This window comes from Callithrix jacchus, chromosome 1 (genome assembly GCF_049354715.1).
Source record: "Callithrix jacchus isolate 240 chromosome 1, calJac240_pri, whole genome shotgun sequence".
In the NCBI taxonomy this organism is placed as follows: Eukaryota; Metazoa; Chordata; class Mammalia; order Primates; family Cebidae; genus Callithrix; species Callithrix jacchus.
The window spans coordinates 63,707,744-63,730,304 of NC_133502.1; the positions used below are offsets into that span (position 1 = coordinate 63,707,744).

At 43.2% G+C, this 22,561-nt stretch overlaps 1 protein-coding gene across 1 annotated transcript; it reads left to right on the forward strand.

Annotated features, from left to right (window-relative positions):
• The first annotated feature begins 1,713 nt into the window (after positions 1-1,713).
• Positions 1,714-21,656, forward strand: LOC128931550 (uncharacterized). The gene is made up of 9 exons (XM_078345185.1): positions 1,714-1,809; positions 1,909-2,026; positions 3,875-3,977; positions 4,650-4,793; positions 5,057-5,074; positions 5,344-5,401; positions 5,827-6,328; positions 10,136-10,209; positions 21,275-21,656. The coding sequence occupies exons 1-9, from the start codon at positions 1,714-1,716 to the stop codon at positions 21,302-21,304; spliced, it is 1,143 nt and encodes a 380-aa protein (XP_078201311.1). The 3' UTR covers positions 21,305-21,656.
• Positions 21,657-22,561: the final 905 nt, after the last annotated feature.

Sequence of the window (22,561 nt, forward strand, 5' to 3'; positions counted from 1 at the left end):
CTAGCCTGGAATTGCCCTGTCTGGATTTGCCTTGCCTTGGCTTGCCTTGCCTTGCCTGGAATTGCCATGCCTAGAATTGCCTTACCTTATCTTGCCTTGCCTGCTGTGCCTGGATTTGCCTTGTTTGCAATTGCCTTGCCTAGCTTTGCCTGAAATTTACTTGCCTGAAATTGCCTTGCATTGACTTGCCTTGCCAGGAATTTTCTTGCCTTTCCTTTCCTTGCCTTCCCTTGCCTTGCCTTGTCTTGCCTTTCCTGAAATTGCCTTGCCTTGCCTTGCCTTGCTTGGAATTGCCTTTTCCGAAATTGCATTGCATTGCCTCGCCTCGCCTCGCCTTGCCTTGCCTTGCCTTGGATTGCCTTGCCTGGAATTGCCTTGCCTTGCCTTGACTTTCCTGAAATTGCCTTGCCTTGCCTGGAATGGTCTTTACTGGAATTTCCCTGCCTTGCCCTGCTGGAATTGCCTTGCCTGGAATTACCTTGTCTTGTCTTGCTTGACTGGAATTTTCTTGCCTTGAATTGCCTTGCCTTGCTGTGCCTTGTCTTGCCTTGCCTGGAATTGCCTTGCCTTGCCTTGCCTGGAGTTACCTTCCCTGGAATTACCTTGCCTTGCCTTACCTGCAATTACCTTGCCTTGAATTTTCTTTCCCTGCCTTGTCTTGCCTTGCCTTGCCTTGCCTGCAATTGCCTTGCCTGGGATTGCCTTGCCTTGCCTTGCCTGGCATTGCCTTGCCTGGAATTACTTTGTCTTGTCTTGCTTGACTGGAATTTTCTTGCCTTGAATTGCCTTGCCTTGCTGTGCCTTGCCTTGCCTTGCCTGGAATTGCCTTGCCTTGCCTTGCCTGGAGTTACCTTCCCTGGAATTACCTTGCCTTGCCTTACCTGCAATTGCCTTGCCTTGAATTTCCTTTCCCTGCCTTGTCTTGCCTTGCCTTGCCTGCAATTGCCTTTCCTGCAATTGCCTTGCCTGGGATTGCCTTGCCTTGCCTTGCCTGGCATTGCCTTGCCTGGAATTTCCTTGCCCAGAAATTTTTTCCCTTGCCTTGCCTTGCATTACCTGGAATTGCCTTGCCTGGAATTGCCTTGCCTTGCCTGGAGTCACCTTTGCTAGAATTGCCTTGCCTTGCACTCCTCTCTGCTTGTGGACCTGGTGAGGCAGGGAGCAGAAAATACAAAAATTAGTAGGGCGAGGTGGCACTTGCCTTTATACCCAGGTACTGTTGACACTGAGGCAGGAGAATCGCTTGAACCTGGGAGGCAGAGGTGCAGTGAGCCAAGTTTGGGCCACTGCACTCTAGCCAGAATGACTGCTCAACACTCCAGCCCAAATAAATAAGAAATAAATAAATGTAAGCCTGTAATTCTATCACTTTGGGAGGCTCCGGTAGGTAGTTCACCTGAAATCAGGAGTTCGAGATCAGCCTGGCCAATATGGAGAAACCCCATCTCTACCAAAAATATAAATACTAGTTGGGTGTTGTGGCATGCGCCTGTAGTCTCAGCTGGTCAGGAAGTTGAGACAGAAGAATTACTTGAACTCAGGAGGCAGAGGATGCAGTAAGCCAAGATCACACCACTGCACTTCAGCCTGGGTGACAGAGCCAGACTCTGTCTCAAAATAAATAAATAAATACAATTAAAACATTTTTTAAAATGTAGTAAGATTGCAGTCGTGCAGGGGAAGCATGCTAGTCCTATCCAGGTAGTGAAGGCCATGGTGGGAGATGGGGTCAATGACTCCCCGGCCTTGGCCCAGGCAGACATGGGCATCACCATTGGTACCAGCACAGATGTGGCCATTGAGGAAGCTGTGTCGTCCTCATCAGAGTGAGCACAGCTGCAGCCAGGCTGCAGGAGCAGGGAGGGCAATTGGCAGACCTCTTCTTCACTGCATGCTCCTCTCCCTCAGAATGATTTGCTGGATGTGGTGGCTAGCATTCACCGTTCCAAGAGGACTGTCCAGAGGATAAGCATCAACCTGGTCCTGGCACTGATTTATAACCTGGTTGGGATACCCATTGCGGCAGGTAGGCAGCTCTTACTTACTGTGCTTCAGCTGTGCCCAGAAAGGCTTCTCCCTCCTGGGTTCCTGCTGAGGTTAGTGAGTGGCTTACTCACTGGCTGGCTAGAGGCATTTTAGAAAGGCTGGTTGTGTTATGTCCCCTGCTTTATATGTCTCTAAAGGTAAATGAGAAAGTGCTGAGAGGACCCAAAGCCTTCATCCACTCTGGTCCTTTCTAAAAAGCTAGTGGAGATGCTTGGATATATTTTCTGAGCCATTTGTTAAGACATATAGTCTGAGAATTCATCATTAGTAAGAATTATGAGGCACCTGCTACATGCTATGAACATTTTTTTTGAGATGGAGTGTCACTCTTGTCACCCAGCCTGGAGTGCGGTGGCACAATCTTGGCTCACTGCAACCTCCACCTCCTGAGTTCAAGCAATACTCCTGCCTCAACCTCCCGAGTAGCTGGAATTACAGGCATGTGACACCATGCCCAGGTAATTTTTATATTTTTAGTAGGGATGGGGTATCACCATGTTGGCCAGGCTTGAGCTCCTGACCTCAGATGATCTGCCAGCCTTGGCCTTGCAAAGTGCTGTGATTATAGGTGTGAGCCACTACACCCGACCATGTTAGGCACAATTGCTGGTGTTTCAGAACCTTATATTGGACACTAATCCTGCCCGGTTTCGCTTTGATTTACACAGATGATCATGAAAAGAAATGGCTTTTTGTCCAAGCATGCTGTCTCATGCCTGTGATCCCAACACTTTGGGAGGCTAAGGCAGGAGGATCACTTGAGCTCAGGAGTTCAAGACCCGCCTGGGCAACATAGTCTCCCTTTACATAACATTTTAAAATTAGCTGGGCATGGTAGCATACAACTTAGTCCCATCTGGGAGTACAGAGGTTGTGGCAGGAGGATGTATTGCGTCCAGGAGCTGGAGGTGGCAGTGAGCCATGATCACACCACTGCGCTCTAGCCTGGGCAAGAGTGAAACTCTCAGAAAAAGAAAAAAGGAAAATAAATACATTTTTCTGCTTTGTAATTCCTCCTCCTTCCCCCTCCCAAGCAACTGCCTCTCTCCTGCCCTCTATTCCATGGAACATGGCAGGGAAAACTTCCAGACCCTTCTGCAAGGCAGTGCTCCTCCATGGGCTTAGGAGAGACCAAGTTTGTAAACTCAGCATTCCTGCCTGTGTCTCCCTTATGTCTGAGTGGTTAGTGATGATGTGTATAACAGGGCCTTGGCCTCCTGAGCCCAGTGAGTCAGTCAGACAGGTTTATTTCCTGTCTCTAGAGCCAGCTCAGGAGCTTCATTCCCCCCAGTGTGTGTGCCTCTGCCATGCAAAATTGACCATACCTGTCTCCTGACCCTGTCCTGGGACCCAGCTCTCATTCCTCTCTTAAAGATGTTATGAAGCCCTGGAGTCAACATCATCTGCTAGACAAGGGCTGTGGCCATCAGCCGTGATTATCCTCTGTAGGACTGTGGCTGCAGGATGGGCTGCTGGCTCCCTCACCTCCTGCCACTTTTCTCCTCCCCCTGTGCTCACCCCTCCCACTCCCTGTGCTTTGCCACTCCCCTGGAGCTGACCCTGAAATGAGATGCCATCTGTGGGTGGTTCTTGGAACATCAGGGCGAGTAGAAGAGAGTCAGGCCCACTTGATAGCACCCCACATCCATCTTTCTAGGAAGCCTCGCTTCGGGGGGCCTGTAGGCAAGACCCATCAGCAGGGGCTTCCAAGCATGCCAGGAGGAGACCTCCAAGGGGGCCACTGAGGGTGGGGCCAGCCTGGTGCTGGAGGCCCTCTCCTGGCTCCTCTCCCAGGCCTAGGTGTGAGTGTGAGTTCTTTCTTTCCCAGGTGTCTTCATGCCCTTCGGCATTGTTCTGCAGTCCTGGATGGGCGCAGCAGCCGTGGCAGCCTCCTCCATGTCTGTGGTGCTCTCATCCCTGCAGCTCAAGTGGTGAGTCCCCGCAGGTGGGGCATCTGTGAGAGGCTCCCAGGAGGCCCTGTCGCTCTGCATGCTCAAGGCACAGTGGGTCTTGCCTCTCACTCCTCATTCATTTGCCTAGGATAAATGCTGCAGTGGCACCCCACATGGAGCCAGGTGTGTGTGCGTGTGACTTAGCACCATGAGCAGGCAGTTCACCGCTGCACAGCCTCGTGCCAGACTGCCCTTACTCTGCCGCTCAAGGGCTGTTATGTGAACATCATGCAGACATGGGTCCCTGTGTATTATCTATCATTGTTTCCTTTAAACAAGATGTTCACTTATTTATGAGTCCATTCATTTAACTAAAGTTAGTGGCAGCATAAAGCATTTGCTTAGGAAGTTTCTAAATCAGTTGAGCTTTCCTGGAACCATAGGGAGTTTAATGCCCTTTTCCTTTGAAACTCTTGAGGTTTTTATACTGAATGTTCTGAAAAGATGGATGAGAGGCCTTCACCAGGTTAGAAAAAAAAAAAGAGCCTTGTATCTAGAATGGCTCAGATGCTGTTGCATTCCTGCTTTCCAGCTATAAGAAGCCTGACCTTGAGAGGTACGAGGCACACGTGCATGGCTGCATGAAACCCCTGATGGCATCCCAGATCAGTGTACACATTGGCATGGATGACAGCAGAGGGACTCCCCCAGGGCCACGCCATGGGACCAGGTCAGCTATGTCAGCCAGGTGTCGCTGTCCTCCCTGACGTCCAACAGGCCATCTCGGCACAGCGCTACAGTCGATGATGGTGGGGACAAGTGGTCTCTGCTCCTGAATGACAGGGATGAGGAGCAGTACATCTGATGGCTCCAGGCGGGCAGGGACTTGCCTCCACTCGCCACAAGCCAAGCAGGACAGCCAGCTGCAGGATGAGCAGAGCTAGCTTCCAGCTTTGGGGACTTCCACTCCCTGGACATGTCCGGTCACCCCGCCCTGCGATGTGTGGCCTTGTCTGGGTGGAGCTGGCCTTGGCCTGGAGAGGATGTTCCTGCCTGCTTCCTGGCCTCACTGGGCCATCAGCATGGGCTTTGTCTTGGACTCTAGTTCTTGCCTGTAGGACTGTAGAAGATGAGAGGTGAGCCACCCTCATCACAGACCTCTCCTGGAGTATTTAGGATGACTGCTGTGAAATGGAGAACAGTTTCATCCGGACCAAAAAACCTCGCTGGTCCTTTCCAGAGAACCAGACCTCACTGTCAGGCTCTTTCTGATGATGCCTGTGTGCCTCATGTTTCTGAGACTACAGTTTAAAGTGTGTCTGTTGCTTTCTGCCTGCATAGTCTGTTCCTTTTCTGTCCTGTGTGCTTTCACTGGGGACCCCGTGTGACCCTGCCTATCACCTAGGAGGGTGTCCTTGTGGTCCCTGCTGCTGCTCTCAGGTGCTTCTCCAATGCTCTGGAGTGTGCATTTCAGCCTGAATCTGCTTCCTGGCATGCAACTCGGGGACTGGGGGCGGGGTAGGGAGCGGCACGCGCACTAGGTACTGGAGGGAAAGGCGAGCACAAAGGGCTCGGAGTCTTAACGGATTGGCCTGACAAGGCACACGCGCAAGGCCATGATTATTAGTCCACGATTATTAATATCTCTAAGCTTTTGCTCATGCTATCTTTGCTCATGCCTTCCTGGAAAACCCTCCCCACCTCTAGGGTTATCGAGACCATCCTGGCCAACACGGTGAAACCCCGTCTCTACTAAAAATACGAAAATTAGCTGGTAGTGGTGGCACACGCCTGTAGTCTCAACAACTCGGGAGGCTGAGGCAGAAGAATCACTTGAACCTGGGACGCGGAGGTTACAGTGAGCTGAGGTAGTGCCACTGCACTCCAGCCCGGCAATAGAAAGGGACTCTGTCAAAAGAAAAAAAGAAATAGAACCAAAAAGAACCAGCAGAGCCTTGTCCACACCCAGCGCCACAGCTTCTACGAGCCGGAGCGGCGGCTGGACGGAGCTGAGCGCGGAGAATCGCTGCTTGTGGGAGCATCAGCAGCTGCTGCAAGCGTAGCTCCGCTAGAATTCCTTACCTGGTGGTCTTACGGCTGCCGGGCCCAGGAACTTCTTCAGCACTACGGACAGCGTTCTTTCTCCCAGTCGCAGCCGGCGCCTCGGCCGGCATCGTTTCAGAACCACGGACAGCTCCGGGCGCAACCCCAGCCGGGCCCTGGCGGCAGGGCTCACACACCCCAGGCGCTCCATCAGCACCTGGGCACACTTGGGGCCACGGCCAACAATGAGAAGAAAGGTCCCCCGGATTTCCATGCTGCCCCCGGAGCCCCTCTTCAGCAAGAATCTCCCTCGCCGTCGCCAAAGACGTCCCGAGCAGCAGACCTGAGTGAGCGGGGAGGAGCAGATGGGCACTGCCATGGTGGGAGCAAGGGAAGCAAGCGGGTGTGAGGGGACAGAGAAATCGGATGCGTAGGAATCTAAAGGACCTGGGCGATGTGTGAAGGGGTGAGAAGATGTTTGGGGGCAGAAGCCTGACAGGGAGATTTGTGGGGAAGGAGGGGAAAATATCAGTGTTTGAGAACGTTTTGGGGGAATGTTGGAGCAAAAAGGAGTAACCAGATCATCGGTAGGGGAAAAGGAGGAAAGAAATTGGACATTTAAGCCATTGGGAGCGGCGCGAACTAGGTACTGGAGGGAGAGGCGAGTACAAAGGGCTCGAAATCTTAACGGATTGGCGTGGCAAGGCACGCGCACAAGGCACCTGCTGGCAAGGACGGGAAAATGGGGGTCCAGGGCCGGGCGCGCGTAATAGGTACTAGAGACAGAGGCGCGCTCACAAAGGACCCGAGATGTTAAGGGATTGGTGCGGCAAGGTATGCGCAAAAGGCACCTGCTGGCAACGGGGGTCGGGGGAGAGCCGAGGCGGGAGGAGAGGGGCGCACAGTCTACCAGATATCTCAGATTACAAGTGTGGGACACCACACCCGGCCAATGTTTTGTATTTTTTTGTAGAGCCGGGGTTTCACTTTATTGCCAAGACTGGTCTCGAACTCCTGAACTCGAGCAACCTTACAGCTTCTGCCTCCAAAAGTTTTGGGATTATGGGCATGACCCCCACCATGTCCCGCCTAAACATTTTTGAGATTCATAGAGATGAATCTCATGAATAATTGTTCACAACTTGTAGTTTATGTTTTCCAATGTTATTGTCTAGAATTTTTATGGTTTTAGTCTTAGATGTAAGTCTTTGGTTCATCTTGAGTTGGTTTTTGTATAAGGTAAAAGATGAGGATCCAGTTTCATTCTTCATTCTTCTGCATGGGGCTTGCCAGTTATCTCAGCACCATTTGTTGAATAGGGTGTCCTTTCTCCACTTTATGTTTTTGTTTGCCTTATCAAAGATCCGTTGGCTGTAAGTATTTGTATTTATTTCTGGGTTCTCTTTTCTGTTGCATTGATCTGTGTGCCTGTTTTAATACCAGTACCATGCTGTTTTGGTGACTATGACTATGTATATAGTCTGAAGTCGGGTAATGTGATTCCTTGAGATTTGTTCTTTTTGCTTAGTCTTGTTTTGGCTATGTGGGCTCTTTTTTGGTTCCATATAACTTGTAGGATTGTTTTTTCTAGTTCTGTGAAGAATGATGGTGGTATTTTAATGGGAATTGCATTGAATTTGTGGAATGCTTTTGGCAATATGGGGATTTTCAAAATATTGATTCTACCCCTCCATGAGCATGGGATGTGTTTTCATTTGTTTGTGTCATCTGTGTCTTCCAGCAGTATTTTGTAGTTTTCCTTGTAGAGGTCTTTCACCTCCTTGGTTAGGTATCCCAAATATTTTATTTTACTTTTTGCAGCTACTGTAAAAGAGGTTGAGTTCTTGATTTGATTCTCAGCTTAGTCATTGTTGGTGTATAGCAGAGCTACTGATTTGTATACAGTAATTTTGTATCTTGAAACTTTGCTGAATTCATTTATTATAGGAACAGTCCTTTGCTTTTAATTCTGGTCGTGACTTCTTACTGTGCATAAAATGGTTTGAACCAATAGGGTGAAAGTGTCTTACAGTTTCTATATACAGTTGGTTTCACCATGTATAATTTTTTTGATTTTTTGATGGCAGCAATAATACCTTATATATAATTGTAGGACAGGCCTTGAACATAGTGAGCATTTAAAATTTTTCTTGAGAGAATAACAAGAAATATAGGAAATTGGGGGAAAAAACAAGGAATAAAGGAATGGCCATGAAGATCTAAGAGTAGCCTATGCTTTTTGTATAAATGTATTTTAAATTACATTCAAAGTTCAGGGGATTTTCTAATTATAGCATAACTGGATTGGATTTTGGAGGAAATCACACAGGGAATACTTTCAGATGGTCAAGTGAGCAGCCAAATAAGGTTGTTCATGGCTAGTCACTAGCCCCTTGGGGCTGAAATAGAGTTTTGCTTCATATGCTCATACTTATGGCTTCATAAATTGTGACATACTTGAAATTAATTTTAAGAGGAATAGCAACATAAAAATAAAGACAGTGTTATAGAAATAATTTTATCACTTGAACACAAGAATAATTTTTTATGTATCCTGTACTTTTATGTGTATATGTACTTTACACTGTTGTAATCACAGTGTGTTTTTTCTTTAGAATTTTTTCAGCTAACATGATAATTTTCCATGAAATTATTAGATTTTAATTCTGCACACGTTATGGGATTTTGAGACCTGGCATCTTACTGTTGTATGGAAATTGTGCCAACATAGTTTACAGGTCAAGGGCAATAAAACTGACTTTCTTAGGGCAGTGTATTAAATATCATTTGATTCCTGTTTTCAGCAGTGTACTCTTGGGAATCTGGTTTTATTTTGTAACCAAGTAGGAAGAAGTCTGTTGTACTGCTAGAAGTTTTAGGGGGAAATTCTTTTCGGCATGTTTTTATTTCTGAATATATCATGATAGAAAATGAGAAAAAGCTAAATTTCCGTTTAGAAGATCTGTTTGTTGTTTTATTCAGGGCCCTTTTATAGAGAGTGAAAAATATGTTACTAAGTGATATGTTTGTGAAGTGGCTGTCAGTAGAACTTGAAGTTCTTTTCTAGTTTAAAAATAATCTAAGTCGGTTGTTTGAAAATGGAACTGTACGTTTGAATGATGTCTTTGAATCTTTTTCAACTGTTTCCTATGTTACCTTGGGTAAAACATCTAATCATAACTGTGAAAAGTAGGAATAAAAATATTTGATGCTGACTGTGATTATGGTAATAGGTAGTTCATGATCTATGTAGCTTTTGTGAATATGAAGGGAGACATATAAAAACTGTGTTAAACTCCTTAGAATCACTATCAAATATTTCAGTATTGGGTAAATTGTCAAACGACTCCATTTTCATGAGCAAACATAGATTGAGAAGGCAGGGGCATAGGAGCTGAATGTGTAGTAAGCACTTGTTGACCACACATGGCTTCCAAGCATACCTAATTTACTTAGGCCCAGGTGTCCTCAGGCAGTCAGTCTTGCAGAACAGGGAGACCCAGATCAGTCCTGGGTGTACTGACTCACCTGGTCTCTTTCCTACAGTGTCTAGCCCTATGATGAGTTGGTTCTTTTTTAGATTGAGACAAATCCACCTCAGCCATTTTTAATCAGCAGACTCCAGCATACCCTCAAAGGCCAAGAGCAAAAAAATTCCTGTTAATTCACACACCCCAAATCAATTCTGAATCAAAAAATAGACTCTGTACTCCTATGTGTATGTGTCTGTATGTGGGTGGGGAGGGTGGAGGGATAATAAGATATTTCTTTTTTTTTGTCTAGTTCAGAAAGGATAGGTTATTTCTATTTAAGATGGAATTGGAGTGGTACAAAGAGAAACATTACACAGCAGAAAATATTCTTAATCTAGTCAAGCAAATTTAGACTCCATACTGACAGAACCAGCCAAGACCAAGCCCCTTGGAACTTGTCCAGTTTGAGAATATCTTGTTATATTCATTAAAAGGATAACTCAACAACTATGGGGTGGCTGTAAAATTACTGTTTTTATTTTTTGGTGAGTGGGTGTTAAATGAAATGTTTTCTAGGAGATAGTGGGAAAATACAGCTCCACACTTTTAGCTAGTTGGGCACGCCTGAATTGATGAGAATCATGGTTTTGTTAATTTCATCAACATGTTCATTTCTTTCAGCTCCATGTTCATGCATGTCTTTTAACCCGGAAACAAGAAGACTGTCCATAGGTCTAGACAATGGTACAATCTCAGTAAGTACACATAAATAAGATTTCCAGTTGAAATACTTCCCTTCCTGTGGAGTATGTATATGTATTTATTAGCTTTTTCAAATTAACAGAATAATTTTCTTGCTAAGTGAGTGAAAATTGCCGCATAGCAAATTATGTTGAGGTAAGAGATTCTAATATAGGGAGAGCTATTATCAGTATCCACTTAAGTGCTGACAGAGTTCAGCTTGACCTACCCTGTACACAGTGGCTAGGATGGGGGCATTCGGAGGCCAGTGAGTAAACTTCATGAATCTGCATTAGCGAGAGCAAGCTGTGATACTAGCGGCTTTAATCAGATGGTTAATCATGGTGCCTTAAGCTTTGCCACATAAGCAACTGAACAGGAGGAAAATGCTTTCCCTTATGTCTGCATGTCTGATCTTGTCTTTGATACTCTGTGTTCTTTCTCTCTTCCTTCTGCTTCTTGTTTTTTTTCCAGCTCCATCTAGCATATGACTAGAATTCTGTAAATTTGTATGAATTTGCGAAAACAGCATGGAGTCTTGATTTAGTCTATAGAGTAGATCCACATAAATATTAGACCCTTTGATTATAGATGTTGGAGGAATTAATGTGATTAAAGATTGGAATTTTGGGTTTTACTTACCTACTTAATCTTTCTACATATTATGTTTCAACTAGTATATTAACAGTAACGTGACTGATCTGGTAAATTCTCCATTTGGTAAATTATCCAGCATTGCTTTTGGTCCTGGGCAAGAGAAGTCCTGTATCAGAACCCATGAATTAATTAGAAGGCCCTTTTTTGTTCACACTTCCCCATAGGGTGAAGGATCTGAGGGGCCAAGGGGATGTGATCAGCCCAAGTCCTCCCTCTCTCCCACTTCATCCTCCCCCTACCAAAACTCTGGACTTTCCTGCCCCCAAGCTGCTTGGAATCTGCTTCCAAAGTCTTCATTGGCCTTTTTCCTGGATCAGTCCTTAGATAAAACCAGTGAGTATGTTTTTAGGCCTGAGAGGTGGCAAAGAGGTAGCAGTTTGTGGTAGACAGGATGTCCACACTTGAGTGCAAGGCCCCTCAAGGTCTTGACAAAACTGGGGAACAAAAAGAGAAGGGAGTAGGCTAGCCCCAGTGTCACCACAATATGGCATGGAACTTCAAGGAGTCTAAGAATTCTAAATTTGAACCTGTGTACCTCCAACTGGTGAAAGGTGTATTTGTCAAGATTGGAAGATGAGACCATATTTTATTTACTAGTTCAACTGGACTTGTAACTTTTAAATATGTAAACATGGGACATGGGCCTCTATTTGTAATCTTGCCCTAGCCCCTACAAATGTTACTGGGTCTGAAGTTTTCAATTTGATCTTTAGTCAAAACATTTGCTTGATGACCTTTTTGGGACTATTAATTATATTATTAAATATAAATCAGCCTATTGACAGGTATTTATGAAATTTCTGTAATATTCAATACATTTGGTAGCTCTGTAAACCCTTTCTTAGCTGGATAGACGTTTATGATACAAAGTTGTCTAAGGAGAGCCATTTTAAAAAGGAGGAATATGTATGAGATAAATTTATTTTTAAAAGATAAAGGGAGTCGTTGGATTATTCAATGGACTTCTGAAGTGTTCATTGCAAAGAAAATCTGAAAAGATGAACTGAGATCCCTCCATTACCCAACAGTTATAGGATAGTATCCATTACGCTCACTGTTCGTGAGAAGACTTAGGTTTATATATAACATAGGAGTGGTTTGTTGCAGTTTTGAAATCAGTGTAGGTGGTTTATGGATACTGATAAATGTGGCTTTGAAGGCAAGAAAGATGAACAAAGTAAGTTGTGGAGAATTCTAGCTATTTATTCTATGTAAGAGGAGAAACCACCTTAGCCATTATTTAACCTGCAGTAAATGAAACTGCCAGAGAAGCAGAATATGAATCAGGGCCAATCTTTTCAAGTATGTCAGTATACGGTGAGACCTTAACTTACTCCAGTCTTCTGAAAAAGATTGAGGACCCTAGCTTATATGAAATGATTTCCTTAAAAGTACCACCTTTGTATTGTTGAGGAAGATGAGTTACACACCCTACCTCTTCTCATCTACAGAATTAGAACAAGTTCTAAGTTAGCAAAAGGTACACTGACAGAACAGCATGTTTCAGGTTCAGGATTCTCATTGATCACTACAATAGCAGGCTCTTTACTGAAAATGCTGTCTCAGCTGTTTAATAATTTACTTTTTAGACATGAGAAATCCTAGTCAGAGACTATATATTCCGTTTCCCGAATATAGCCAATACATTTTAAGAAGAAATAGTGGTTAACTTATTTTAAAACTAAGAAAGTGTGGAATCAGAAAGTAACATCATTATTTCACTTGATTTTACTGAATAAAAAGAACACATTTTGTAGGATATAGAGACAAACTTATCCAGCTAGGTAGTGAATTAGAGATGAAGTAGAGATAAGATCTAGAGACCATTATTTCAAAAATGTGGCCACAAAGAGCAGGAAGAGGGAGAGCATGAGCAGTGGAGCAGGGTCTGGTAGGAGACAAGCAGCAAGAGGGTCCTGAACAATGTGGGAAAGTTAGCTGTGGGAAAGAATGGGGACAGTTGAGAGAGAAGGAAAGGAGAAAGGAATGTCATTCGGTTATGAGATATAGGAGAGGAATGCCTTTTACTTTTTCCTGTGAGCTAGCAGGTGAGGTCACCTACTAAGAGAAGCTAAAGATATGGGGTGAGAGTAAATTTTCCTATCTCTGCCTTTTGCTCTTTCTGATCATACAGCCCAGAATCCCATTCTGCCAGCTTGGTCTACAAAGTTGTAATTATTTTTCCCACCTCATTCAAATGTTATCTTTTTGTTTGTATTTTTATTTTTGGTGATGGTTCCTGAGCCCTACCAATGGAAATCAGTCACACATGGTACTCAGTAGGTTAGCTATATTGTGTTCTGTATTTAAATTCTGCTTGTGAAGTGTTTTTAAGTCTGTCTCTTCCATTAAACTGTTGGATGTTGAAGAGTTGACTAGTCTTTTATTCATCTCTCTTCCTGGTAGATCTTATTGTGACTCCTTGTATACAAATCGGGAACTCAATGAATAATTTGTTAAATAGTTTATTGATTAAAGTACAAGCACTATTATTTAATATAGCTGATTGTAATAATCACGTGCTTAAATTCTGAGATAGTTTATTTGTATAATTCTTTTACCATTCAAAATGTTTTTCAAAATAGAATGAACTTCTGTAGGGGAAAAATTTATGCCAGTAGTTTAATTTATCTTGAGCTTTTTCAGAAATGTCTTCTGTTTTAATAGAGAAATCAGGCAGATTGTGCTGCTATTCATGCTGAAGTAAAACTTTACACTTTCCATTTTTACGTCTCATGTATTTTAGCCAACTAAAAAATATTTGAATATCAGCTCTGTACAAAAGGTTATGCTCAATTCTAACATAGTGTGGCTTCTGTTCTCAAAGTATTTATTTTTCACTTAGGGAGTTAAAATGAAAAATGAAGTTATGGAATAAGTAATGCAAAGTCAACAAATAATCGCAGAAGTACCGTTACACCAATGAGTGTGGTGTTGGCAAAGCGGTGATGTCAGAAGACAGTGAGAGATAATGGTCTAGGATGGCTCCCTGGAGACTGGATGTGAACTGGATTTAGAAGACTGGCTAGGATTGGATTAGCTGAAGATAGGAAAGTCAGGTATTTCGGACAAAGTTAATGAAGTAGGGGGAAAAAAACCCAAAACCATGGAGGTGCCAAAGGACCAAAGATGTTTGGAGAGAAATAAACCAATTTGGTAAGAGGATTAATAGGATATCCTGAAAGCCTTGATTCAGGATGAGTGGTAAGCGTTATGTAAGGTAAAGGAACTGGATTTGTAACATGGAAGTTTCTCCCAATTCCGCTCTAAGACTTCATACCAGATTTAAAGGGATAATTGACTGATGAGGAAATATCAACACAGCTGTAAAGAATTTTCCATTAAACTAATTTTCACCCACCCTACTGAATAATTGCTATAGGATAGTATAGGGTGGATGTATATATCTTTTTTTTATTATTGCATTCTAGGTTTTGGGGTACATGTGCAGAACATGCAAGCATAGGTACACACGTGGCAGTGTGTTTTTTTTTTTAATTTTTTATTGGATTTTAGGTTTTGGGGTACATGAGCAGAGCATGCAAGACAGTTGCGTAGGTACACACATGGCAGTGTGTTTTGCTGCCTTCCTCCCCTTCACCCACATTTGGCATTTCTCCCCAGGCTATCCCTCCCCAGCTCTCCCCGCTACTGTCCCTCCCCTATTTACCCCAATAGACCCCAGTGTGTAGTACTCCCTTCCCTGTGTCCATGTGTTCTCATTTTTCATCACCCACCTATAAGTGAGAATATGCAGTATTTCATTTTCTGTTCTTGTGTCAGTTTGCTGAGAATGATGTTCTCCAGATTTATCCATGTCCCTACAAACGACACAAACTCATCATTTTTGACTGCTGCATAATATTCCATGGTGTATATGTGCCACATTTTCCCAGTCCAGTCTATCATCAATGGGCATTTGGGATGGTTCCAGGTCTTTGCTATAGTAAACAGTGCTGCAATGAACATTCGTGTGCATGTGTCCTTATAATAGACCGATTTATAGTCCTTTGGATATATACCCAGTAATAGGATTGCTGGGTCAAATGGAATTTCTATTTCTAAGGTCTTGAGGAATCGCCACACTGTCTTCCACAATGGTTGAACTAATTTACACTCCCACCAGCAGTGTAAAAGTGTTCCTATTTCTCCACATCCTCTCCGGCATCTGTTGTCTCCAGATTTTTTAATGATCGCCATTCAAACTGGCGTGAGATGGTATCTCAATGTGGTTTTGATTTGCATCTCCCTAATGACCAGTGATGATGAGCATTTTTTCATATGTTTATTGGCCTCATGTATGTCTTCTTTTGTAAAGTGTCTGTTCATATCCCTTGCCCATTTTTGAATGGGCTTGTTTTTTTCCTGTAAATCTGTTTGAGTTCTTTGTAAATTCTGGATATCAGCCCTTTGTCAGATGGATAAACTGCAAAACTTTTTTCCCATTCTGTTGGTTGCCGATTCACTCTAGTGACTGTTTCTTTTGCCGTGCAGAAGCTGTGGAGTTTGATTAGGTCCCATTTGTCTATTTTGGCTTTTGTTGCCAATGCTTTTGGTGTTTTGTTCATGAAGTCCTTGCCTATTCCTATGTCCTGAATGGTTTTTCCTAGATTTTCTTCTAGGGTTTTTATGGTGCCAGGTCTTATGTTTAAGTCTTTAATCCATCTGGAGTTAATTTTAAGTTAAGTTAAGGTGTCAGGAAGGGGTCCAGTTTCTGCCTTCTGCACATGGCTAGCCAGTTTTCCCAACACCATTTATTAAACAGGGAATCCTTTCCCCATTGCTTGTTTTTATCAGGTTTATCAAAGATTGTATGGTTGTAGATATGCTGTGTGGCCTCCGAGGCCTCTATTCTGTTCCATTAGTCTATATCTCTGTTTTGGTACCAGTACCATGCTGTTTTGATTACTATAGCCTTGTAGTATAGTTTGAAGTCCGGTAGTGTGATGCCTCCCGCTGTGTTCTTTTTGCTTTGCATTGACTTGGCTATGTGGGCTCTCTTTTGGTTCCATATGAAGTTCATGGTGGTTTTTTCCAGTTCTGTGAAGAAAGTCAGTGGTAGCTTGATGGGGATAGTGTTGATTTTGTAAATTACTTTGGGCAGTATAGCCATTTTCACGATATTGATTCTTCCTAACCATGAACATGGAATGTTTCTCCATCTGTTTGTGTCCTCTCTGATTTCGTTGAGCAGTGGTTTGTAGTTCTCCTTGAAGAGGTCCTTTACGTTCCTTGTGTGTTGTATTCCTAGGTATTTTATTCTTTTTGTAGCAATTGTGAATGGCAGTTCGTTCTTGATTTGGCTCTCTTTCAGTCTGTTATTGGTGTATAGGAATGCTTGTGATTTTTGCACATTGATTTTATATCCTGAGACTTTGCTGAAGTTGCTTATCAGTTTTGGGAGTTTTTGGGCTGAGACGATGGCATCTTCTAGGTATACTATGATGTTGTCTGCAAATAGAGACAATTTGGCTTCCGCGTTTCCTATTTGAATACGCTTTATTTCTTTTTCTTGCCTGATTGCTCTGGCAAGAACTTCCAGAACTATATTGAATAGGAGTGGTGAGAGAGGGCATTTTTGTCTAGTGCCAGATTTCAAAGGGAATGCTTCCAGTTTTTGCCGATTCAGTATGATATTGGCTGTTGGCTTGTGATAAATAGCTTTTATTACTTTGAGATACGTTCCATCTATACCGAGTTTATTGAGGGTATAGCATAAAGGGCTGTTGAATTTTGTCAAATGCCTTCTCTGTGTCAATTGAGATAATCATGTGGTTTTTGTTTTTGATTTTGTTTATGTGGTGAATTACATTTATAGACTTGCATATGTTGAAACAGCCTTGCATCCCCGGGATGGATCCTACTTGATCATGATGGATACGTTTTTTGATGTGCTGTTGCAATCGGCTTACCAGTATTTTATTGAAGATTTTTGCATCTATGTTCATCATGGATATTGGCCTGAAGTTTTCTTTTCTTGTTGAGTCTCTGCCGGGTTTTGGTATCAGGATGATGTTGGTCTCATAAAATGATTTGGGAAGGATTCCCTCTTTTTGGATGATTTGGAATAGTTTCAGAATGAATGGTACCAGCTCCTCTTTGTGTGTCTGGTAGAATTTGACTGTGAACCCATCTGGACCTGGCCTTTTTTCGTGTGGTCGGCTCATAATTGCTGCCTCGACTTCAGACCTTGTTATTGGTCTATTCATAGTTTCAGCTTCCTCCTGGTTTAGGGTTGGGAGGACACAGGTGTCCAGGAATTTATCCATTTCTTCCAGGTTAACTAGTTTATGTGCATAGAGTTGTTTGTAATATTTTCTGATGATGGTTTAAATTTCTGTGGGATCTGTGGTGATTTCCCCTTTATTGTTTTTTATTAAATCTATTTGGTTGTTCTCTCTTTTCTTTTTTATCAGTCTTGCTAGTGGTCTGTCTATTTTGTTGATCTTTTCCAAAAAAACAGCTCCTGGATTTATTGATTTTTGGAGGGTTTTTTGTGTCGCTATCTCCTTCAGTTCTACTCTGATCTTAGTTATTTCTTGTCTTCTGCTAGGTTTTGAGTTTTTTTTATCTTGCTCCTCTAGCTCTTTCAATTTTGATGATAGGGTGTCAATTTTGGATCTCTCCACTCTTCTCATATGGGCACTTGTTGCTATATATTTTCCTCTGGAGACTGCTTTAAATGTGTCCCAGAGGTTCTGGTAAGTTGTGTCTTCATTTTTGTTGGTTTCGATGAACGTCTTTATTTCTGCCTTCATTTCATTGTTTATCCAATGAACATTCAAGAGCCAGCTCTTCAGTTTCCATGAAGCTGTACGGTTCTGAGTTAGTTTCTGAATTCTGGGTTCTAATTTGATTGCCCTATGGTCTGAGAGACTGTTTGTTATGATTTCAGTTGTTATGCACTTGCTGAGGAGTGCTTTACTTCCAATTATGTGGTCAATTTTAGAGTAGGTGTGATGTGGTGCTGAGAAGAATGTATATTCTGTGGATTTGGGGTGGAGAGTTCTGTAAATGTCTATCAGGTTTGCTTGTTCCAGGTCTGAGTTCAAGCCTTGGATATCCTTGTTAATTTTCTGTCTGGTTGATCTGTCTAATATTGACAGTGGAGCGTTAAAGTCTCCCACTATTATTGTGTGGGAGTCTAAGTCTCTTTGTAAGTCATTAAGAACTTGCCTTATATATCTGGGTGCTCCTGTATTTGGTCCATATATATTTAGGATCGTTAGCTCTTTTTGTTGTATTGATCCTTTTACCATTATGTAATGACCTGCTTTGTCTCTTTTGATCTTTGTTGCTGTAAAGTCTATTTTATCAGAGATGAGAATTGCAACTCCTGCTTTTTTTTTGCTCTCCATTTGCTTGGTAAATCTTCCTCCATCCCTTTATTTTGAGCCTTTGTGTATCCTTGCATGTGAGATGGGTTTCCTGGTTACAGCACACCGACGGGTTTTGGTTTTTTATCCTATTTGCCAGTCTGTGTCTTTTAATTGGTGCATTTAGCCCATTTACATTTAGGGTTAATATTGTTATATGTGAATTTGATACTGCCATTTTGATGCTAACTGGCTGTTTTGCCCGTTAGTTGATGCAGAGTCTTCATTTTGTTGATGCTCTTTAGCATTTGGTATGTTTTTGGAGTGGCTTGTACTGGTTGTTCCTTTCTATGTGTAGTGCCTCTTTCAGGAGCTCTTGTAGAGCAGGTCTGGTGGTGACAAAATCTCTGAGTACTTGCTAGTTTGCAAAGGATTCTATTTTTCCTTCACTTATGAAGCTCAGTTTGGCTGGATACGAAATTCTGGGTTGAAAGTTCTTTTCTTTAAGGATGTTGAATATTGGCCCCCACTCTCTTCTGGCTTGTAGTATTTCTGCCAAGAGATCTGCTGTGAGTCTGATGGGCTTCCCTTTGTGGGTGACCCGACCTTTCTCTCTGGCTGCCCTTAGTATTTTCTCCTTCATTTCAACCCTGATGAATCTGATGATTATGTGCCTTGGGCTTGCTCTTCTTGCAGAATATCTTTGTAGTGTTCTCTGTATTTCCTGGACTTGAATATTGGCCTGGCTTGCTAGGTTGGGGAAATATTCCTGGATGATGTCCTGAAGAGTATTTTCCAGCTTGGATTTATTCTCTTCATCACATTCTGGTACACCTATCAAACATAGGTTAGGTCTTTTCACATAGTCCCACATTTCTTGGAGACTTTGTTCATTCCTTTTTGCACTTTTTACTCTGATCTTGGTTTCTCATTATATTTCATTGAATTGATCTTTGACTTCTGATATTCTTTCTTCTGCTTGGTCAATTTGGCTGTTGAAACTTGTGCATGCTTCACGAAGTTCTCGTGTTGTGTTTTTCAGCTCCTTCAATTCATTCATATTCCTAAGTTGTCCATTCTTGTTATCATTTCCTCGAATCTTTTTTCAAGGTTCTTAGTTTCTTTGCATTGATTTAGAACATGTTCTTTTAGCTCACAGAAGTTTCTTATTATCCACCTTCTGAAGTCTGATTCTGTCATTTCGTTACACTCATTCTCTGTCCAGCTTTGTTCCCTTGCTGGTGAGGAGTTTTGGTCCTTTGTAGGAGGTGAGGTGTTTTGGTTTTGGGTGTTTTCCTTCTTTTTGTGCTGGTTTCTTCCCATCTTTGTGGATTTATCCACCTGTCATCTGAGTAGTTGCTGACTTTTCGATTGGGTCTCTGAGTGGATGCCCAGATTATTGATGATGAAGTATTTCTGTTAGTTTTCCTTCTAACAGTCTAGCCCCTTTGCTGTAGGACTGCTGAGGTCCACTCCAGGCCCTGCTTGTCTGGGGTACACCTGTAGCAGCTGCAGAACAGTGAGGGGTGCTACCAGTTTCTTCTGCTGCTATCTTTGTCCCAGAATGATGCCTGCCAAATGTCAGTCTGATCAGTCCTTTTTGAGGTGACTCTTTGGATATACAGGGGTCAGGGAGCTGCTTGCGGAGGTGGTCTGTACTTTATAGTAGCTCACATGCTGAGCTATGAGCTCCGTTGTTCATTCAGGGCTGTTAGGCCAGTACATTTAAGTCTGCTGCAGCAGAACTCATAAAACTCCTTTTTTTCCTCAGATGCTCTGTCTCAAGGAGTTAGAGCTTTCTTTATGAGTATCTGTTGCACCTTCCTGCCCAGCTAGGAGGCAGTCTAGTCACTATTTGCCTGCCGAGGCTCTGCCCTGCTACCACGGGGTCCATTCTGTTGCTGTGGTCTCCGCCCTGCTGTTGTGGGCTCTGTCCTGTTTCTGTGGGCACCACCCTACTGTCGTGGGCTCCACCCTGTTGCCGAGGGCCCCGTCCTGCTGTCATGGGCTCTGCCCTGTTGCTGGAGTCTCTCTGTTATGGTGGGTTGTCTCGGCAACAGCAGGCTGCATCAGCAGTGGGAGTGTTCCTCAGTAGGGGTGGAATGCTTCGGTAACGGTGGACACCCCTCCCCCACTGAGCTGCACCATCCTGGATTCAGCTGTGCCTGCAGTGAAACTCTCAACCCTGAGCATCTCAAATCATTGTTTTGTTTGTCCCTGTGGGGATGGGACCCGCTGAGCCTGATCACCTGGCTCCCTGCCTCAGAGCCCTTTTTCTTTCTTTTTTTTTTTTTTAGGTTGAATGGTTGACTTTTTTTTTTAGGTTGAATGGTTTCAGTTGCCTGCCTCTGCGCCTTCACTGAGAGCTGCAATCCTGAGTTGCTCCTACCGCAGCATCTTCTTTTTCCACCCCACCTCTCCAATTTTTTAACAATAAAGTTGGATGGCTGGGCATGGTGGCTCACATAAGCCTGTCATCCAAGTGCTTTGAAGACCAAGGCGGGCAGATTACCCAAGATTGCGGGTTCGAGACCGGCCCGACAAACGTGGTGAAACCCCATCTTTAAAAAAAACAAAAACAAAAGTTAGGTTGGGCTCGGCTGCTCACGCCTCTTATCCAAGCACTTTGGAAGGCCAAGGTGAGTGGATCGTGAGGTCACAGGTTTGAGACTGGCCTTGAATGACACAGTGCAAATGGGTGCAGTGGCTCAAGTCTGTAATCTCAGTCTGGAAAACATGACAAAACCCCACTTTACTAAAAATACAAAAATTAGCTGGGTGCGGTGGTGGGTGCCCATAATCCCAGCTACTGAGAAGGCTGAGGCAGGAGAATCCCTGGAACACAGGAGGTGGAGGTTGCAGTGAGCCGAGGTTGCACCATTGTACTTGAGAAAGAAAGATCATTGTCATGTTTTTGAGCTTTCTTTGAAGTTTTTTGATGAGAAAATATTTTATAGATTTAGAAATCATATTAGTATAGTATGTAGTTTGTTAAATGAAAAAAAAATTCCTTGAAGAATTTAGTTATAAGGACTGTTATCCGCAACACAATTTAATTTTAGTTCATTCTGTCTTTTTTTTTTTTTTTTTTTTTTTTTTTTTGCAGCTGTGGGATATGACCCCGGTTGTGTCTTGATGACTCTCCCAGGAATACTAAAGGAATGGTTGTTTTAATCCGAATAATCACCAGAGCAGTAAAGCAGATATGTGAGAAGTCAGAAACTGAAGACTCTGGATGAATTTGCAGATTACTTGTGCATACAGTGGTAACCCAGCGAGTGCACACTTGCAAGGGGACTCTTCCAACTTGTTCATACAATAGAAAAGAAGCTATTTTTTTAACAAATGGTTTACATCATCTGGCTGTGCTGCATTGTTTTGACTATACCGAAAAATCTGTGTGGGATGTTTAACTTTTATACTTCTCAACACTCCATTTTACTTGTTGCTTTGTGTGTCAGAGAAATAAGGGAAGTATCTATTTAGAGTATTTTGGTCATTATAGTTTCTGTGTTTTCTTTACTTCAACATGTGTCACGTGGCCAGGGTCTTTTTCTTATCGTCCCTCTGCATCTACCTGCACCTTCTCTGCCTTTACTGGAGGGGATGTTTCTACATCATTTATTCCAGTGTTTCTGCTTTCATGTCCTCCTCAGTGGAGAGACTTGCAAACCCATCATGTGGGTTCGCCAGCTGGCTGTGGGAATCGTCTGAAGATTTGTTTGGAATGTCTGCCTCATTCATGGTCTTATTAAGTAGAAAAGACTGTTTCTACCTCAGTTGCCTCTGTCTTTCCCACATTAAAAAAAAAAAAATGCTGTGAGAAAGCTGCTCCCAACATGGTTATCACAGAAGTAGATTATTTTAACTCAGAGCTTCGATGATCAGTGCCTGGATCATTTAGAATTCAGTTGGAGCCTCCTGAGCCTTAGTTTTTGGACACAGCTCTTCCTAACTCATAACAATGAAAAGGGATGACACACACACAGAACCCTATATCAGCAGTTCTCAACTTTGTTGGCGTTAGGGACTGGCTTCAAAATGAAACTGTTCCACCTCAGATCATTAGGCATTAGATTCTCATAAGAAGCATGGAAACTTGATCCCTTGCATGCACAGTTCACTATAGAGTCCATGCTCCTATGAGAATCAAATGCCACCGCTGATCTGATGGGAGTCGGAGCTGAGGCAGTAATGCTCACTTGCCTGCTGCCCACTTCGGATGTGCAGCTCCATTTCTGTCCTCACAAGCCATGGACCAGTGCCCATCCACAGCCCAGGGTTGGGGACCCCCCCCACCATACATGCTCTGAAAATAAGTGTCTTTGAGATGTGTTTTTCTGTGTGACACTCTGAACTTAAATGTGTTTATTACAGCAAGGTTGTGATTCTG

Bases quoted from the DNA above. Each gene is read 5' to 3' on its own strand.
- LOC128931550 (XM_078345185.1), top strand. From the start codon at position 1,714: ATGGTGGGAGATGGGGTCAATGACTCCCCGGCCTTGGCCCAGGCAGAC. The intron at 5,402-5,826 runs GTGCATTTCAGC...ACTGCACTCCAG, and splicing joins CTTCTCCAATGCTCTGGAGT to CCCGGCAATAGAAAGGGACT. The intron at 6,329-10,135 runs GTGAGCGGGGAG...CATTTCTTTCAG, and splicing joins GTCCCGAGCAGCAGACCTGA to CTCCATGTTCATGCATGTCT.